Below are 20,437 nucleotides of genomic sequence, written 5' to 3' on the forward strand. Positions count from 1 at the left end.
CCATCCTACACATACTAGTTTGCATCTGCTAATCCCTAACTCCCACTCCATCCCTCCCCCACCCCCCACCCCCCCTCCTGCTTGGCAACCACAAGTCTGTTCTCTGTGTCTGTGAGTCTGTTTCTGAGAGAAAATATATTTTGAATAAAATTCCCCCAAATAATCGATCTCTGTACAAGTATGGCTCATGGTACCTGCTCTGTACATTCTGGTACTCTTTTGTGATGGTGATGGTACAAAGCCTTATCTCAACCCCTCACCTGAATCTACCCCAAAGAGAATTGCTGCAGCTGCCCCCAGAGCATATAAGCTGCAGGCAGAAATAGTAAGCCGGTATCCAGGTAATAAAGGCAAAAGCTGTGATGCCCTTGGAGCCTGGCTTTGTTTTCTTTCTGTACGTGATTTGGTCCAGTGCAGAGTGAACCAAAAAAAAAAAAGTTTCATGAAATCCTCATTCTATAAACTCTAATGACATGTAAATCACACACAACGATACATGGCAAAAACTCATCGGTCAAAGCGGTGCTTATGTACAATATAAACTCTAGACACGGCCAGGAATCAAAACAGAAGCACAAAGATTTCCCAACACTGAAGTATATGTTTTCTCAAAAGAGGTGGAACTGTCAGTACACCTGTGTATATTCTTTCAAGTTCATTTCTAGTCAGGTCATTGCTCTAGTTTCTCAGGACTGGAGAGGGGAAGTGAGTGGCTATAGACAGCGGGGCTCGGCAGGAGGGAGGGAGGCCCGCTGACCACGCGGCAGGGGCGCTAGAGCAGCAGAACGGCCCCGCAGGCCCAGGACTGCCTAGTTCTTTGTATGACGGCGCAACGCAGTAGTGGATTCAACCAGGAAAGGTTAAATTCTGTCTTATGTACCCATTTTCAAAAGGAGGTACTTGGGGGCTTCCCTGGTGGCGCAGTGGTTGAGAGTCCGCCTGCCGATGCAGGGGACGCGGGTTCGTGCCCCGGTCCGGGAAGATCCCACATGCCGCGGAGCGGCTGCGCCCGTGAGCCATGGCCGCTGAGCCTGCGCGTCCGGAGCCTGTGCTCCGCAACGGGAGAGGCCACAACAGTGAGAGGCCCACGTACCGCAAAAAAAAAAAAATATTTTTAAAAAAAGGAGGTACTTGGGATTCGATTTAGAAAAATTTTTATTCAATAAAAATGTTTTAGATGGAAAGTGATGTTTGAAGTAGCCTAGAAAAAATTGGGGTCTGCAGATCCCTTTATTCCCCAGTGAAGCTTTATTATACTGGAATCAAGAAAATCGGTCTGTTGGGCTGTAGAGAATCCAAAACAGTAATGGCCATGGGTATCATTTGTTTACGGACACCTGTGCTTGATTTAGAGTTTAGAGGCTTCATATGTTTTCCCTTTTATTCCTCAGAGTAACCCTGTAGGGCCTGCATTGTTATCCCATCTCACAGATGAAGAGTCTGAGGGTCAGAGAGTTCCCAAGATAACTTAGCTGGCAAGTGGCCGATGTGTCTTTTGCTCCAATGCAGGAAAATATACACTTTCCCCCTGTATCAGCCTGGCTTGAAGAGCAACATTTCTGACGTTTGCTACCAGTTCATAGACGCCTACCTCTTTCCCTTTGTTTTCCTATCTTCCTCTCCCTCCCTTTTTCTTTCCTTCTCTGTTGTGTGTTAACCTGTATATGAGACCCTTACAGTCCCAGCTGCCTGGATCAAAGCGTGATGTTGAAATCGCTGCCGCAGGAACTTTGAGGGATATGCCCAGCCTGAGTGAGGAGGTCCTGCCCCGGATGTCATGTGCACACGCTTTGATCCTGGGACTCGGGGTGGGAGGCTCCCTTCTGTGCCTAAAGAAAGCCTTCGGATGCCTGGGGCTCTCTCAGCAGCTAACACTGTCCTAGTGCAGATTCCACTGCTGTGCACAGCCCCCCAAAATAGCAGTGGTCTCCTTCCCGCCAAGACCAAGTACACATCCTAAGAAATTCTTTCTCAGTGTGTGTCTGTATTGTCTTCCTGATTACTAGAGATGCTTCCTGCACGAAAATCAAATCATTACAGAAGTATAAAAACTGAAAACACCTCATAATTCCACTACCCCCCCCAAAAAAAAGATAATCCCTGTTAACAGTTCTAAAGAAATTCTAATTTGTGAATTAGTATTTAAAACTTTTCCCCCCTGCTTCTGTCTGTGCCTTTGGTTCAGAACATTGTCTAGCTGGAGCCCTCAGGGTTAGGAAGGTGCTGACCTTCTGCTTTGTTTTTCTCCCCTGCTCTTTGCTGTGCTTGTTCAAGACACACATTTGAAAGACTGGCAGAGGAATTGAAGGGGGAAAGGAAGGGATAGCCCCTCCCAAATGTGAGTGAGTTCATTAGTGAGGTCTGGATTGAAGTATCGTTGCTAATATCCTTTATTGAGTGGCTTACTGCGTACAGGGAATACTATTCTTTGTGTTTTTGTTTTTTAATTGAAGTATAGTTGATTTATAATGTCGTGTTAGCTTCAGGTGTACAGCAAAGTGATTCAGTTTATACATAATACACATACATATATATGTATATATATATATATATATATGTATATATACTCTTTCAGATTCTTTTCCCTTACAGGTTATTACAAGATATTGACTAGAGTTCCCTGTGCTATACAGTAGGTCTTTATTGATTACGTATTTTATATATAGTAGTGTGTATATGTTAACCCTAACCTCCTAATTTATCCCTCCCTCCACCCACCCTTCCCCTTTGGTAACCATACATTTGTCTGTGAGTCTATTTCTGTTTTGTAAATAAGTTCATTTGTATCTTTGTGTGTGTGTGTGTGTTGGTTTTGATTTAATTTTCAGCCAATAAGTACTGCTTAGTTGACTTTGTATAAAAATATGGATGAAGAAGTTAAATATATAAATTTTATGGAGAAGCGAGAATTCTGACCTCTCTGGATCTGTGTTCTGGCTTCCGTGGTTCCCAATGAGGAAGCTGAGGTGTGATTGGGAGCCCTGCCCGCCCCCCCCCCCCCCGCTGCCCCTCTGGCTGTGTGTGGGCTCCCAGCATGCCCTCCACGTGGGGCTCTGTTTGCAGCTCGAGAGCTGCTGTCTGATTTTCTTTTTAATGGCCAGCGTTCTATAGAAACCATCACATAGTGCAGATAACCATGTTAACATTTGATATGTAATCTTTCAGACATCTTCCTGTGTATATGTCACATAAAGTGCCTGAAAGTCCCAGAGTGTAGTGGTATGAAGTCTGGCTCTGGAATTAAACCACGTAGGTTCGTACCATATGACTCAGCAATTCCGCTCCTAGGTATACATCTGAAAAAAACAAAAACACTAATTTGAAAAGATACGTGCACTCAGTGTTCATAGCAGCACTATTTACAATAGCCAAGGTATGGAAGCAACCTAAGTGCCCATCCACAGATGAATGGATAAAGGAGATGTGGTACGTATATGCAATGGAATATTACTCAGCCATAAACAGGAAAGAAATTTTGCCATTTGTGGCAACATGGAAGGACTTGGAGGGCACTGTGCTAAGTGAAGTAAGTCAGACAGAGAAAGACAAATACTGTATGATATCACTTATATGTGGAATCTAAAAAATACAACAAACTAGTGAGTAAAACAAAAAAGAAGCAGACTCACAGATAAAAGAGAATAAACTAGTGGTTACCAGTGGAGAGAGGGAGGGAGAGGGGCAATATAGGGATAGAGGATTTTTTAAAAAGGATTATTATGGGATTATATGAAATCATGTGTGTGAAACTTTTGAAAATTGTAAAGCGCTATATAATAAATAAATTAATAAATTAATTAATTTAAAAAACGTGTAGGTTCAGATCCTGGTTCTGACATTAGCAGTGTCTCTTTGGTTAAGGTGCATGCCTTCTGGGAAACCCCATACTCCCATCCAGGAAATAGGAGCATGGGAAGCGCTTTCCTCATTGTGGGGGAGGAGGAATTAATGAGATCCTGGCATAGGGGAAGCCCCTGATAAATGTTAGCACTTACTGTTAACGTTGTTGTAAGAAATGGGATCCTGTTTCTCATTCTGTTTTGTAACTTATTTTTTAAACTATCATGAACACTGGTCTATGGCGTTCTTTTTGTGACTGCATTTATAACGGCATCATATGACACGCTATGATTGACTTAGTGCTGGAACTCGTATGCAGGTCAAAGAGCCGTCTGTGAAGCCCATCCTTGGAAAGCAGTTCTGGGTTCTGATGGCCAAATCTAGAGATGCTTGAGACCTTTAGTATCACAGGGTTTGATCCAAACAAGGATTTAGTGTTCTTATAAGCATTGTGTAAGCATCTTCCCTCTCTCAGACAGTAATAAACAGCTAACCATTCCAAGTTTCTCTAAGGGTATTGTAAGCTTCTGACGTTTCGTATGCAGCTGTCCTTGTGTTCTGTTACTTATCACAGCACTTACTTTCTGCCTTGATAAGCGACTAGGTGTCTACATATTTCCCCAACTCTAGCTTCTGAGCACTCAGATGACCAGCTGAGTTGAAGAAAGTACCGTAATTCTGCCCTCAGCTGGCGGTAATGCCGCAGCAGCGGGGGAGGCGGGGGAGGGGGAGAGCCTTTCTTATTCAAATGCTCGTGCTCCTGGAATAAAGTGGATGAGTAAGTATACTTAGGTCGTAAGAGAGATTATTAGCAGGGGGAGACACATTGGAACTCGCTGAAAGAGCGGCCTTTGTGTCCAGAGAGGCGGGCGCTGGGTAGTCACCAGCCCAGTTCTCCGCCGTCTCCTCGTCCCCCTTTGTCACGCTCGCGGGGTCTGAATAGCTGTCTCTTGCCTGTTCATCCCCGCAGGAATGTGGCTTTGGCTACGGGGAGGATGCCCAGTGTGTGAGGTGCTGGCCGCACAGGTTCAAGGAGGACTGGGGCTTTCAGAAGTGCAAGCCGTGCCTGGACTGCGCCCTGCTGAGCCGCCTCCAGAAGGCCAACTGCTCTGCCACCCGCGACGCCATCTGTGGGGACTGCCTGCCCGGGTATGTGTCCAGTCCTTCCCGCGTAATGAGTCAGTTAGTCTGAACAGGCTTTTCTCTGGTTCCCTTCCAAGTGCAGATGCCCGCTGATATTAACCTGCACACTTGCCGAGGTTCGTGGCTCTTCTATTCTCTGGGCCTCCTGTGTGCCCTGCACGGCGACAGGCAGTGGATAAGCGTGGTGACCGAGGCTCCATGTCCCGAAAATCCTCAGAGCTCCTGCAGATCGATAAAACAGAAAACATGGACAAAGGGACGAAAGAAAAAACTAGACAGTTCACAAAAGAGGCACGTGTGTGGCCTGTGACCATACAAAGATGTCCATCCTCAACATGATCGGAGAAATGCAAATACCGCCATCCAGTCGTATTTTGTAAGGCATCACTTTGGGGAGGGAGACAGAGATCCCCACCCACAGGCAGCTGACATCCTAATAAGATTTGACAAATACCTACACAGTAAATGATAAGTTGTACAAAAAGGTGGAAGATATGATTGCTATGGAAAAAAAGAAAATCGCAAGCAGCTCAGGGCGTTGGGCATGCCCCTGGGGGACGCAGGGGATGCAGGTTGCAGGATCAAGGTGGGTCATCAGGATGGGCGATGCTGGAAAGGTGAGCTGTCTCTGGACACAGACCCTGGGGTGGACACGGCCTGGTGTATCTCAGAAACTGCCGAGAGGCCGAGGCAGCCACAGGAGGAGGGAGAGCGGAGAAGAGGGAGAGGCAGTGAGAGCCGGGGGGATGCAGCTGTACCGGTGGAGACCTGAAATGGGCACGTTGAAAAGGAACCCAGGCCGTGGACAGCAAGGGGACCACACCTGGGCCAGGTGGGGAGACAAAGCCCAGGAGGAGGAACTTTAACATTTTAAGTGCTTCTAGGTAACGGTTGGCCGGACATGCCAGATAAAACAGGCAGTTGGAAGCCAGAGTCCTGATGAAGCCCGGGACTCGGTGGGGCCAGTGTGGTGGTCTGTTAGGGACGAGGCATTGCTGCAGGAAGTAAGGAGGGGAGGGGACAAAGTAGCATCAGGAGGACCTAATTAGTATCTAGTGGAGCCAGAGGAGAGATGAGGATTCCCGGAGCTTTCCTGGAACCCAGGCTTTATTGCAGAAGTAAAGCAACCAGGGCCGGCAGCGTGACGGGAGCAGCAAACTGTATTACGTAGTGGCTAAGCAGTTTACGTGAATTACTGTCTGTGACGTTCACAGTGTTTTAAAAACGAAGAAAGTGAGCCTATCATTAAGGTTATTCAGGCGAGATGGCACAGGAGTGCGCAGTGTGGCTTGGACTCTGCCACCAGAATCCACGCTCCACGTCAGTGCAGACGGAGGACGCTGACTGCACTCCGCCGGCTCGTGCCCACGGGAGCAGGGATTTGACAGATGCTGCGTGCCCGCTCTGGGGCTTTTAGTGAAGCCAGAGGGCAGATAAAGCTCTGGGCCTGAAGGCCAGAAACAGGGCAGGGAATAGCCTCATGGGTCAAGCAAGTCCTTATGCGAAGACTCAGAACCCAAACAGATGCAGAAAGTAGTGGTCTTACACCAGCAGCACAAGTGACCAAAGAAAAAATAGCTATATTTGACTTCATCAAAATTAAAGCCTTTTGTGCTTCACAGGATACCATCAAGAAATTGAAACAACAACCCTCAGAATTAAAAGAACTATTCGTAACTCATATATGTGATAAGGGACTATCTTATCTAGCACATATAAAGAACTCTTACAACTCAATAACAAAAAGACAAATAACCCAATTAAAATACGGGCAAAGGATTTGAATAGACATTTCTCCAAAGAAGAGACACAAATGATCAGTGAGCTCATGAAAAGATACACAACGTCAATTAGTCATCAGCAAACGCAAAAAAAGAAAAAAAAAGACCCACATACTTCACACCCACCAGGATGGTTATAACCAAAAGACAGGCAGTAACAGGTGTTGGTGAGGATGTGGAGAAACTGGGAACGTAAAATTGTGCAGCCACTTCGGAAAACAGTACGGCGTTTCCTCAGAAAGCTGCACGTAGAGTTACCATGCGACCCAGCACTTCTGCTCCTGAGCGTGTAACCAAGGGAACTGAAAACATGTCCACACGAAGACTTGTCCACAGATGTCCATAGCAGCCTTATACATGAGAGCCAGAAAGTAGAAATGACCCAAATGTTCATCAGCTGAGGAATGGATAAGCAAAATGGAGTGTATCTAGCAATGGAATATTATTCAGCGGTAAAAAGGAATGAATTACTGCTACATATGACAACATGGAGAAACCTAGAAAACATTATGCTAAGAGAAAGAAGCCAGTCACAAAAGAACACGTATTGTAGGATTCCATTGGTGTGAAACGTCCAGAATGGGCAGATCTAAAGAACACAAAGTAAATTAGTGGTTGTCTAGGGCTGGTGGTTGGGAAGGGTTGAGAAGAAGGGGGAGTGATTGCCAAAGGGTACAGAGTTTCTTTTCTTCCCTGATGAAAATGTTCTAAAAGTGACTGAGCTGATGTTGACACACCCCCTGAGTGCACTAGAGACCATTTACTTGAATACTTTAAAGGGGTAGATTGCGTGGTATGTGAAGTGTATCTCAGTGATCTGTTACGTGTTTAGAAAGCAGTGGCCTGTAATCTCAGAAGACACTGAGAGCTGTGAATATTATTCCCCAGCGTCTTGAGCTTGTGCAAATCTGATGGAAGGACAGACACTGGGCCCCCGATACCTCTCTGCTCCTGTTCTGACGGAACCGGGTCTTGACTCCTCTGCCCTCTCCGCCGGGGAAGAGGATGGGGCGTCAGGGAGAGGAGGGGTCCACGGGGGATGCCAGGCTGAGCTGGGCAGTGCCCAGAGACCCAGGACTCGGTTTTTACAAGGGGGAACCCAGGCGTGGGCTGCTGGAGCGTGAGAGGGAGTCCCCGCCAAACGTGCTTCCTCGTGCTTCACCAAACGTGTTGTCACCTGAGCCCAGTGCTTTAGTGTCACGGTGTTTGCTCATTCTGTAAATAGATGCTTAGATGTGGGAAGGTTAGAAACGAGTAGACATTTGCATGGTGTTTCGTAGTTCAGTTATATGATTAGTTTAAAATCACATCCTTTCTAAGCAAGCATGAAGGCGTGAGGCAGGCAGCAATTACAGAGTGACTTCTACTCTTCCAGGTCTTCCAGGGTGTTTTCAAAGTGCTCACCCAGCTTGACTGTATTTTTGTGAAAGAGGAAAATAGTTGACACCCGTTTGACAGACAGGAAAATGGAGGCAGAAAGGAAATAAATAAATTGCATATTGCCTCCAGAAAAATGCCAAGGTCAGGCATAAGGTGGGCAGGTTCATTCCTGGTGTGACGCCTGCCCTCTGCGGCCGAGGCCTCACTCAGATCAGGATTTTCTGCTGCCCAAAGGCCCAGCCCCCCACCGGACACCGGTGTGGAAAGTCTGTCCTCTGTGCTACAGTTTGACCAATTAGGGAAATTCAGTGCCCTCGTTCCCAAATATGGTCAACAGCTTTCGGCCAGTTACTTAATTTCTCTGACATTGATTCTTCTCACCTATAAAAATATCATCTAATAATAATACCAGCCTACAGAATTGTCAGAAGGATTAAGAACATAGCTCACGTCGAGCGCCTAGCAGAGCGCCTAGTACACAGTAAGCACTAGATAAATCATTGACATTGTTACCAATTAATGTTATTGGGGGCCAGTGAAAGCTTTGCTGAAAGTGGCCAAAGGGCCTCCAGCCCCTGTTCTGGCCCACGCCCCCTTCCCTTCTCTGCCGAGGGGACCTGGGGCCCCGCCCTGGAAGAGTAACCCAGCCCCTGCCAGTTCTTTGCTGCTTTTAGTAACCGGGATGGTTAACACTAGGGATTAACATCACCCCCTCCTTACAAAGGAGGAAGTCCATCCTTGGAGCGGATGAATGACTTGCTCGAGTCCTGTTTCGCTGCCCCTGAGGATGGCCTCTGCCGGTTCTGTACCCACTCCCCCCCCAACCCCCGTCAGCCCTGCTCCCCAACCGCCTGGTCCGTCCTCCGTCCTTCTGCTTACAGTGGCACTTGGCAACCCTTGCCCATCCCGAGCGCCCCAGGCAACACCAGGCTCTTCCCCTGACGGTCATCTTTTCAGTAGCATCTTCTCAGTGTCACTGGGGCCATCGCTTTGGCTGCCGAGAACTGTGAACAGGGGGCTGACCCTCCAGCACAAACACGGAGCCCACGGGTGTGTAGGAGAGGGCAGAATTGTCACCCGCCCCCGGCAGACGCGCTGCAGGAAATGGGACCTGATGTCACACACAGGACGTGGCAGCTGCATTCAAACCTGTATTAAGGGAGATCGTTCTGAAACCAGGGCTGGACTGGGGTCTGTCATCCCCCTGCAGAGACGCGTTCATCGGTGGAGGAGTTAGTGTCTGCAACCAGGCTTTCTTAAAGTAGCAGTTATCAAGCTGGTGTGCATTAGACTAAGTTGTATTATTTGGGTTCAGCTCAATTAAAAACGCCTCTTCACATTCAGTGTTGGGGAATATTTTGGGTGCATAGATGTATTTATATGCTGCATCTCATCAGACAGTAAATTAGACAAAATTCAATGTGGTTTCCTTTTGTCTCTTTGCATTAGCTGAAAGCACGGAGTAAAATTTAAAGTTCAACGATAAAAAGCAGTTTAACCAGACACCGTGTATATGTCTCTGTTCTCTTTTGTCTTATTTAATTTTTAAAAATTTGTGTCCTGTCTCATTTGGTCAGGAGCAGAGTTGCAAATATATCTATGTCCCCCAAACCTTGGCAATCTAAACAAAATAGAGAGAAGAATAATTTTTAAAGATTTATAGATTTCTTTACCCACTTAATCTTTTGTCACATCGTAAAACTCTAATTTCTGTATCTTCATCTTCAAATTGGATGATAATTTTAAGGAGACTTTTTAAAAATAAAAAAAAATGTCTTTGATTGTTAATACATAATTGGTGATTCAGTAATTATTCTGTGCTTTAGGATTCAGACCTTAATCTCATTTGTACTAAGTGGAAAAAGTGAGAGTCGGTTGATGGCTTTGAAAATTTCGTAGCAGTTAAAAAAAATCTTAGATTCTGCTGTCCAGCCATTGTAATGAAGAAGCTGGCAGAGCAGGTCCTGAATGCTTTTGGATAATCTCTGTACCGCTGCTGATAGCTGCTATGAGCATCATGCCCAAGTATCGCCTCTCCTGTGAGCAGTGGCAACAAGGCAGGCCCATTCAACCTCCTATCTCGTTAGGGCTTCTAGTTAGACTTAATGGTCATTGAAAACATGGGATTTTCTCACCTGCTAGCCTCATTTGTGTTACAGCCCCCAAACTGATCACATATTTTAATAATTATATTTTTGGCAAATATATTTTGTTCAATTTCAGGGAGAGCTCAGACCTCCAAACTGTTTTGTCACAAATAGAATTCATTATTTTAAAAATGTTCAGGGGCCTCCCTGGTGGCGCAGTGGTTGAGAGTCCGCCTGCCGATGCAGGGGACACGGGTTCGTGTGCCGGTCCGGGAGGGTCCCACATGCTGCGGAGCGGCTGGGCCGTGAGCCATGGCCGCTGGACCTGCGCGTCCGGAGCCTGTGCTCCGCAACGGGAGAGGCTGCAACAGTGAGAGGCCCGCATACCGCAAAAAAAAAAAAAAAAAAAAGTTCAATAATGTCCACATTTGATTCCCAGCACTTGTTTAGCTTATTTACATAGAAAGAGTTTTTCTGTTTAAAAACTATATTAGACTATCTCAATATTTAATTTAATCAACTTATAATTTGGCATGTTTTCTGTCTGAGATAAAGAGAATTAGTCTGCGTATATTACAATGTTTAGCAAGAAGTACATCTAAGAAAGCTCCCTTATATTGTCGTATGGTTTTTTACCTATTTTTAGATTTTTTAATGCATTTTTTAGGTGTGGTAAAAAAATGTAACATAAAATTTACCATCTTAACCATTTTTTTTTTTAAATTAATTAATTTATTTTTGGCTGTGTTGGGTCTTCGTTTCTGTGTAAGGGCTTTCTCTAGTTGCAGCGAGCGGGGGCCACTCTTCATCGCGGTGCGCGGGCCTCTCACTGTCGTGGCCTCTCCTGTTGCGGAGCACAAGCTCCAGGTGCGCAGGCTCAGTAGTTGTGGCTCACAGGCCTAGTTGCTCTGCGGCATGTGGGATCTTCCCAGACCAGGGCTCGAACCCCGTGTCCCCTGCGTTGGCAGGCAGATTCTCAACCACTGCGCCACCAGGGAAGCCCCTTAACCATTTTTTAAGTGTACAGTTCAGTAGTGTATATTCACGTTGTCATTATACGCGGATGACATGATTCTCTATGTAGAAAACACTAAAGACTCCACACAACACTATTAGAACTGATAAACAAATTCCTCAAGGTAGCAGGATACGAGATTAACCTACAGAAATCTGTTGCATTTCTTTAGACTAACAATGAAATATCAGAAAGAGAAAGTTTAAAAATATTCCTTTTAAAATCGTGTCCAAAAAAAAAAAAAACCTAGGAGTAAACCTGACCAAGGAGGTGAAAGACTTATACACTGAGAACTAGAAAACATTGATAAAGGAAATTGAAGACTATTTAAAGAAATGGTAAGATATCCCATGCTCTTAGATTGGAAGAATTAATTTTGTCAAAATGGCCATACTACCCAAAGCAATCTACAGATTTATTGTGATTCCTATCAAATTACCCATGACATTTTTCACAGGACTAGAACAAAAAATGCTAAAATTTATATGGAGCCACAAAAGACCCAGAATTGCCAAAGCAATCCTGAGGAAAACGGACAAAGCTGGAGACATAACCCTCCCAGATTTCAGACTGTACTACAAAGCTGCAGTAATCAAAACAGCATGGTATTGGCACAAAAACAGACATATGGATCAATGGAACAGAACAGAGAGCCCAGAAATAAACCCGTGCACCTATGGTCAGTTAATCTACGACAAAGGAGGCAAGAACATACAATGGAGAAAAGACAGTCTCTTCAGCAAGATCTTGGTTTCAATTCTTTTGGCTAGGCCTTCCCTGGTGGAGCAGTGGTTAAGAATCCGCCTGCCAATGCAGGGGACACAGGTTCGAGCCCTGGTCAGGGAAGATCCCACATGCCGTGGAGCAACTAAGCCCGTGTGCCACAACTACTGAGCCTGCACTCTAGAGCCTGCAAGCCACAGCTACTGAAGCCCGCGTGCCACAACTACTGAAGCCTGTGCGCCTAGAGCCCGTGCTCTGCAACAAGAGAAGCCACTGCAATGAGAAGCCTGTACACCGCAGCAAAGAGTAGCCACCGCTTGCCGCAACTAGAGAAAGCCCACGTGCAGCAACAAAGACCAAACACCGCCAAAAAATAAATAAATGAATAAGAAAAAGAATTAAAAAAAATGTTTTTGGGTATATACCCAGAAGTGGAATTTCTGGATCTTATGCTAGTTTTATTTTTAATTTTCTAAGAAAACTCCATACCATTTGCCATAGCAGTTGCTCCATTTAATATTCCTGCCAGTAGTGCACAGGGGTTCCAGTTTCTCCACATTCTCACCAACACTTTTTTTTTAATAGCAGCCATCCTAATGAGTTTGAGGTGATGACTCACTGCGGTTTTGATTTGCATTTCCCTGATGATTAGTGATGTTAACCGTCTTTTCATGTGCTTGCTTACCATTTATATATCCTCTTTGGAGAAATATTCAAGTCCTCTGCCCATTTTTAAATCAGGTTATTTGATTTTTGTTGTTGAGTTGTAGGAGTTCCTTATATATTCTGAATATTGACCCCTTATCATATATGTGATTTGCAAATATTTTTTCCCACAGGGGTAGGTTGCCTTTTCACTGTTTTCATTGTACCTTTTTTTTTTAACCACCAAAGAAACTATTATTACTATAATTTAAAACTTTTTTTTTTTGGTTGTGACATTTTTTTAACCACTTTGTGGAGGTATGATTGACAAAGCTATACATATTTATTGTATACAACTCCGTGAGTTTGGGAATAAGTATACATTGATAGTATCCTTTGATGCACAAAAGTTTTAAGTTTAATATATTCCCTCTTGTCTATTTTTGCTTTTGTTGCCTATTTATTATATGCCTTCTGGTTGCCTTTTGATGTCATATCCAAGAAATCATTGCCAGAGTCCATGTCATGAAACTTCTCCTATATTTTCTTCTAGGAGTTTTGTAGTTTGGGGTCTTATGTTTAATTAATTTTGAATTAATTTTTGTATATGGTGAAAGATCAGGATCCAACTTCATTCTTTTGCACGTGGATATCCAGTTTTTGCAGCACCTTTTGTTGAAGAGACTGTCCCATAGCCATTAAGTGGTCTTGGCACCCTTGTCAAAAAGCATTTGACCATATGTGTGAGGGTTCATTTCTGGGCTCTCTGTTCTGTTCCATTGGTCTGTACGTCTGCATTTATGCCAGTATTGATAACTGGGAGTTCGTAATATGTTTTGATATCAGAAAGTGTGAATCCTCCAACTTTGTTCTTTAACTTTTACTTTATAAATTCCAAAATAAATATTTTTTATAAATTCTGGTGGAAAGTCACCATATTACAATCATTTAAACAGATTTTCACAGTCAGATGAAAATGGAAGGTTGAGCAAGTGCTGGGTGTGTCTGGACATTTGGTCTAATTGTCTAGTTTCAAATGCAAATTTCGCTTCAACCACAGATCACACAGCTTTGCTACTACGTTATCAATTCCACAAAATAATTGCATCTACCTGTCTTTATGAACGTGATCTGTAATTTATTCTCCATGTCACTATTTTCGTCATGAAAAAGTTGGAAGATATACATACATGTAAAATCACTTGAATTCCCACCATCTAGAAATAATCAGTTAATATGTGGCATAGAATATCCTTCCAAACTGTTTACAATGCAAATATATGCACAAAAATTGTTCTTAGCTGCATTGGTAAATAAATGATCTGAAAGAATCTATACAAAAGCGTGTGTCTGTGCAAAATGACATTATATAATTCACAGTTCTTTCTTTTCCACTTAATGATATTTCATGAATTAAAAAAAATAGATATGTAGATCTGCATCATGGTTTCTAAAGGCCCCTTTGTATTCCACAGCCTTGTGTCTACCATGGCTGGTCATGTCTGCTTTGGGTATGGGACTGTGCCTCATTGGCTTTTTTTCTTTTATGAGCAATGCGGTGGTTACACTCTTTACATCCAGCTTCACCCACTTGATTATTTTTTGAAGATAAATTTCAAAAAATGAAATTACTGGGTAGAATGTAAACTATTCTATTGAGTTCTGATGGCCTACAGCTAATTGCCCTCCTAAAGTGTCAATTGATATGCCCACTGACAATAAACACAAGTGCCTATTTACCTAGGCTCACGCCAACACTGTCCCGATTTTCTAAGTGAAAATGGTATATCTTCACTGCAATTTGCACTTACTTGTTAGTAATGAGGTTAAACATTTTACTGTTAATTTTTAAAATTTAATTGCATCATCTTTTTAGTTTTAATTGTGAAGTTTTAAAATTATGAAATGTTCTTCTTTTGGGAATAGTGTTTTTGCCTGTTTTTCAGTTGCCTTGTTCACTTCACCATAATGATTTTTAAGTTTTATCTTATAGTCTTAAGTTATAGACAATACCATGACTAGAACTATTTTCCAATTTTCTCTTGCCCACTATGTTGATGATGCTTTGTTTTTGCTCTTCAGATGCCTCTAGTATTTGTGTGTGTGTGTGTGTGTGTGTGTGTGTGTGTGTGTGTGTGCGCGCTCAAAGCTGTTAATCTCTATCGTCCTGGCTCCTGGGTTTCTTGTCATGCATAGAAACATGCCCCCTTTTATCACGATTGTATCAGTATCTGCCTGCATTTTTCCAATGGTTTTATGGTTTGCTTAGCATTTTTGGCCTTCGAATTTCAAAGGTTAAAAACTAGCACTTCACAAGGCATTTTGTCATTTAAATGACAATAGAAATGTCCAGATTTCATACGCCCTCACGGGCACCCCACCTCAGCGTAGGAAAAGTGGGGCTGAGTAGAACCTACAAAGTTACATTTAGTGAATTGTTACTTCTTAAGCGTTCATTGCATGCTCAGAGACCTTTCTAAGGATGTGTCTGTCTGCTGTTACAGTTAAGCCTTTGAGAACCTTTTCTGAAACGCTAGAACTGGTAATGGAGACTGCCAGTAATTTATCGCATAAGTCTGTTTGCCGCAACTGTGAGCTTAGATGAAAATGCTAACAAGGATTATTTCCCTTTCTCTTCTAGATTTTACAGGAAGACCAAACTTGTTGGTTTTCAAGACATGGAGTGTGTGCCTTGTGGAGACCCGCCGCCCCCCTACGAGCCACACTGTGAGTAACGCCCTACAAAGAGCGGAGGGGCTCTGGGCCTTTTTAAAAACCTTTCTTTGTGGACAAATGGAACAAAATCTCTCTCTGCTGCGGGGCTTAGAGTGCGTGGCCTTTTATCGGGAGTCCAGCAGGACAGAAAGCCCTTTTGTTGTGCGTCTCAGTCAGCAAACTGCATCCATTGATTAGAATCTCGGGTGAAGCACAGAGGCGTTGCTGCTGCCATGTCCCATTCAGACGCTTATCTTTTTTTTGTTGTTTTTTTTTTGCGGTACGCGGGCCTCTCACTGCTGTGGCCTCTCCCGTCGCGGAGCACAGGCTCCGGACGCGCAGGCTCAGCGGCCACGGCTCACGGACCCAGCCGCTCCGTAGCATGTGGGAGCTTCCCGGACTGGGGCACGAACCCGTGTCCCCTGCATCGGTAGGCGGACCCTCAACCACTGCGCCACCTGGGAAGCCCCAGACTCTTATCTTTCATTCTAGATCATAACTCAGGCAACTCCAGTTAACTAGGAGGTCCACATCCTACTGCGTCGTGTCTTTGTGCCGGGCTCTTCCTAGGCCCCAGACGCTGTCGTGGGGTGGCTCCCAGGCGTTTCTGGAGACATCCCCCTCGGGGAATGGCAATCACCTGCCGAATGAGTGTGCATCCTAGTTCATTTCATTCCCTCCTTCACTTTTCTCATTTAACAAATAAGTAAAAAGAGAAAACCCATTACATGCTGGTAAAGAGAAAATTGTGCCTTTTCTTCTTTGTATTAACATTACTTGAACTTTTTGACCATATTTTTTCCTTAGATGGAAAAGGCGTTTGATTCAGGTTATCAACCTGCATTGATTTTGAATAGGAAAGAATGATTCCTCACTCTTCTTAATCCTAAATACAAATCTGGCCAATGAAAACCCACAGGTGAGGGGCCAGGAGAGAAGTCAGAGGGCAGGCGCCCCCCAACCCCGGCCCCCAGGTGTGCTCAGGGCAGGCTTGTCTCCGCTGAGCAGGGCCTTCCTGAGCTGTGGGAGCAGCGAGGTCCAGGAGGAAGGCTGGAGGAGGGCGCCATCCCTGCATGGGTTGCTCTTCACTCTCGGGGAGCATGAGTAATACAGATGTTTATTTAGGGATTAGTCTGGTATAATTTTCCATGCATGGGATCTGACCTCTTGCTTCTTTTTGTGACAGAAGCCCCCTTTAATCCATTGAAAGTCATTGCATTATTTGATAAGGTCACATGGTACTTTTGTTTCCAAGAACATCATGGCATTTTGCAGTCCCTACTATTACGTCCTTTGCCAAAGCACATTACTTTCTACATTTGAAGTGACGGAAAGGCAAAGAACTTGACCCTTTCCAACTGTTATAGAAACGTACCCTGACTCCCCATCTTTGTAATAGGTCAACGCTCGCCAAATAACTCATTGCAATTAACAGATGCAGTACTGAATACCTGTTATGTATTGGTCACAATTTGTTTTACTTAATTTTCTCAATGTCCTCATCAGCTCGCATTCGTCATGGAGGACACTGGGTCCAGAGGGTTAATAACTTCCCATTGTTGGCTGGTGATGGGCAGGGACAATATTCAATCCCAGGTCTAACTCCAAATACTGCGTTCTTCCCCCCCACGCCCTCCTGTCTCGCTAGAAAAACCCAGCTGTCCAGTCTGTCCTCTGTTGGCTGGTGTAATCCACTCCATGTTGACTTTTTCCTGTATTATTTGCTTTGAGGTTTGTCACTTAACAAAAACTCTAAACATCTAACATAGGGGAGATACTGAAAGAGTCTCTTTTTGCTACACAGCCCATAAAAGGACACGTCCCCTTGCCAGTTAAAATGTGGCCGCAACCTAGTCTGGCCCGTGGCTCAGCTCAGCCATCATTTTGGCCAGAAGGCCAAGATTATGCCCTTCCTGCTAAACGCCCATAAGAAGATTTAGGGAAGAAATCAGTATTGCCCAATTTAGAGTTGGAAAGTCCTAGAGGGTTTTTTTCCCCTTTAATTTATTGAGTTTAAATTTAATGTAATCTAGTCGTCAGTCTGAGGCACTGGAATCCTTTGCCTCGGGGTCTGGCGTAGCTCGGACGTCATAACTTAGCCTGTCAACGTAGAGTTCACATTTAGCCTTTCATGTCTTGTAGAGCCGTAAGTTATAATTTGAAAAGAAAATTGGCTAGTTTAATTTATGTGTATAGATATGTTTCTCCCTATATGAGACTTTTTAGAAAGCAAAGAAATACAAATTATTTTTCAGAGTCAGAAATGCAGTACCCACAGCTGATAGCGTTTGGAATTATGAAACCACTGTCGGGTGGTCTTTCGTGAGCCTTAATGCTTATCACTTGGAAGGGAAGTTTGCTGCCTTTCGCACAGTTCTTGGGAATAATTCCAGAACGCAGCTAATCTCTTCAAAAGAGATCTTGAGGTCTTCGGGGGACATTATGTAAGGCGCCTTATGTTTTCATTTCTTCTACTTCGGGCTTTTCCACTCAACCACGAAAAACTGCTCCTTCGGTGATCTTCCCCGAGGAGTTGCTGTGTTATTTAGACTCTAAGCTCGAAGGTGGTGGCGCCTCTCAAGCCACCTGGAGCGATGGGGCTTGTTTCAGTGACACACGTGGCAGCGGGAGGCTGGCCTCCCCAGGCCCAGCGGCAGCCCTGGAGTCTGGGGGCTGTGGCCTCTGCGGCAGGACGCTCCCCGCAGCTACTTTTTCAGGTTCTGCCTCAGTCCCCCGTCCCCCCCAGCACTGTCAGCGGGCTGCTGGGGTGTGTACTTCCCTGGTCAGGCTCCTGGAGGAGAGAATCCGATCGGTGCAGGTAAACACCGTCGTCCTGGGAGGTGCAGCCTTTCCCACTTACCTGCTGAACAAATACTTGGGTTCCTGCTGGGAGCGCGCACACCCCGGGACACACGTAGACCCAGCCCTTCCCTTCATGGAGCGTAGGTGCAGGCCGCTAGCTGTCGAGTCACTCAGGCGCCGCACACCTGGATGCAGCTGGTGGATCAGTCCCACCTGGGAGGATGCGCGGCTTCAAGAAGAAGTGATGGGTGATGGCTCGGGAGCCGGTGGGGGGCTGCCCCGACTGTGACTTTCCAGCTGTGACCTGAGGATCGGCCAGGGGAGGATGAGAAGGAGGAAGCTGGGGCAGGGGCGGGGTGGGTCGCCGAGGCGGGAAGTGCCCTTGGACTTGGCCCCGGAGGTCTTTGGCGGCCATTTTAGGGAGTGATGGAAAGAGAAGCCAGATGACGGTGATGTAGGAGGTTGTGCAAGGAGAGCAGCAGAGCCGACGGTAGGCCACTCGGTCCAGAGCTCTGGCTTGAAGGTGGCGCGCGGGAGGGTGCAGGCAGGGCAGGGGTTTTGTTTTATGTTGTTCGCAGGCAGGAGACACATCTGCCTGTTTGCAGGCTGAGGGGAAGGTCCAGTTGAGAGAGGCTGACTGTTCTATGTGAGAGAACAAAAGAATGATGTCACGTCAGGTTTGTTGAAGGATCCAGAGAAGGGTCGGCCTCTGGTGGCGGCGAGGGCTCCGTGCTGTAACCAGGGCCGGGCAGGGCGCAGGTGGGCAAGAAGCCGGGCTTGTGCGTCCAGAGTCCGGCGAGGCGCTCTCGTTCCTGGCCGTGTGTGCGGCAAGCACGAGGTGCCCCTCTGCCGGCGGAGGCTGGACAGGCACAGGTGGCCGAGGGTCTCATCCCAGACAGTGGACGGACTAGGTTAGATTAAGCGGTGGGTTTCCCAGGAGCACCGAGGTCGCTGGAGTTGGTGGTCCTGGTGAGGCCTCGTTTGCCTCTGCTGTGATATCCGTAGGGGTCCTGCTGCCACAAGACATACCTAAATTGTACCCCAAATGCACAGCTTACAGCAAGCAGCAAAGGATTCCTTAAAGAGGATGACTGTCTGTGTTAATAACACCAGAATAATTTTAAATGACTGTAAAGACATTTTTTTATGATACCTGAAGCAAACCGAAGATTTGCTTCGCGAGATTACGAGAAAACTTAACAGAAAGCACAAGATTGACGACTTCCCATATTTCCGTCCACTCTCCGAAGGGCCACCCAGGCCCGTCCCTGTCTTGGCTGGTGTAACTGTGACGGGTGACTGAACTCCCCAGGGGCTGGGTTTCATGTCTGTAAAATGGGGTGCCCCCCCCCCCCGCCCCGCTAAGGCTGATGTGAGTAGGAGATGGTCGGTGTCTGTGATCCTCTGTGCGGTGTCCGGGCGGGCAGGAGCTCCAAGCTCTCAGCCCCTTCCCTGCCCCTCCCACCACACGGTGCGTCCTGGGTGCCTCGGCCTCACCTCCTAGCATGTGGGAGAAATTGCTGTCTGGAGAAAGGGCCGCGGGCCTGCCCGGGGGACTGGGGCAGTGTTTCAAAGACCAGCAGTGAGTGTGGGAAGCCGCCCCGCTCAACTGGACAGGGGGTGACAGGAGATGGAGGACACGTTAGCCATCAGATGACAGATCTGTTCTCTGCAGCTTCGATTTGTCATCAAGAGTGTCTCAGTAGGCATTTCTCTCCCTGTAGGGCATACCTGTATTCCTTGTAAACTGATTTCAGAAACTAGGAGGGACTTCGCTGGTGGTCCGGTGGTAAAGAATCCCCCCTCCAATGCAGGGGACGCGGGTTCCATCCCTGGTCGGGGAACTAAGATCCCGCATGCCGCAGGGCAACTAAGCCCGGGCGCCACAAAGTACAGAGCCCACGCGACACAACTAGAGAAGCCCGCGCGCTGCAACTAAGACTCGACGCAGCCAAAATTAAAAATAAATAAATAAAATAAATATTAAAAAAAAAAACTAGAAGGAAATTTCTGTCCCCCCTGACTCTTTATATTGGCCCAGTCTTAAGGAGTCCTCGGAAGCTTGGCGTCTACCAGCAACAGAGTGTGGGACACAGCCTGGGGCCAGGCTCCACCTGGACCGATGGTGTCGCGTCGGGCAAGTCAGCTCACCACTTTGAACCTCCACTTACTCCTTGGGAAATGGGGCTAAGCATGCCATGTTGGCCGAGTTTAGATAGAACTGAACGGACTCGCGTCCAGAAGCACACCAGCCTTCTTCCCGATGGTGCCTGCGGCCCCGCCCACCCCAGGTGTACCCTTCGCGG

General features: G+C 46.0%; 1 protein-coding gene across 2 annotated transcripts in view; it reads left to right on the forward strand.

The window, feature by feature from the left end:
* TNFRSF19 (TNF receptor superfamily member 19) overlaps positions 1-20,437 on the forward strand; it is a 169,507-nt gene that overhangs the window by 109,453 nt on the left and 39,617 nt on the right. For both annotated transcript variants that reach the window (XM_079903010.1, XM_079903009.1), the window contains exons 7-8: positions 4,811-4,989; positions 15,256-15,341. In XM_079903010.1, coding sequence (XP_079759136.1) covers positions 4,811-4,989; positions 15,256-15,341 — 265 coding nt within the window. The remainder of the gene's footprint in view (positions 1-4,810; positions 4,990-15,255; positions 15,342-20,437) is intronic.

Source organism: Stenella coeruleoalba (assembly GCF_951394435.1).
Source record: "Stenella coeruleoalba genome assembly, chromosome: 18".
Classification (NCBI taxonomy): domain Eukaryota; kingdom Metazoa; phylum Chordata; class Mammalia; order Artiodactyla; family Delphinidae; genus Stenella; species Stenella coeruleoalba.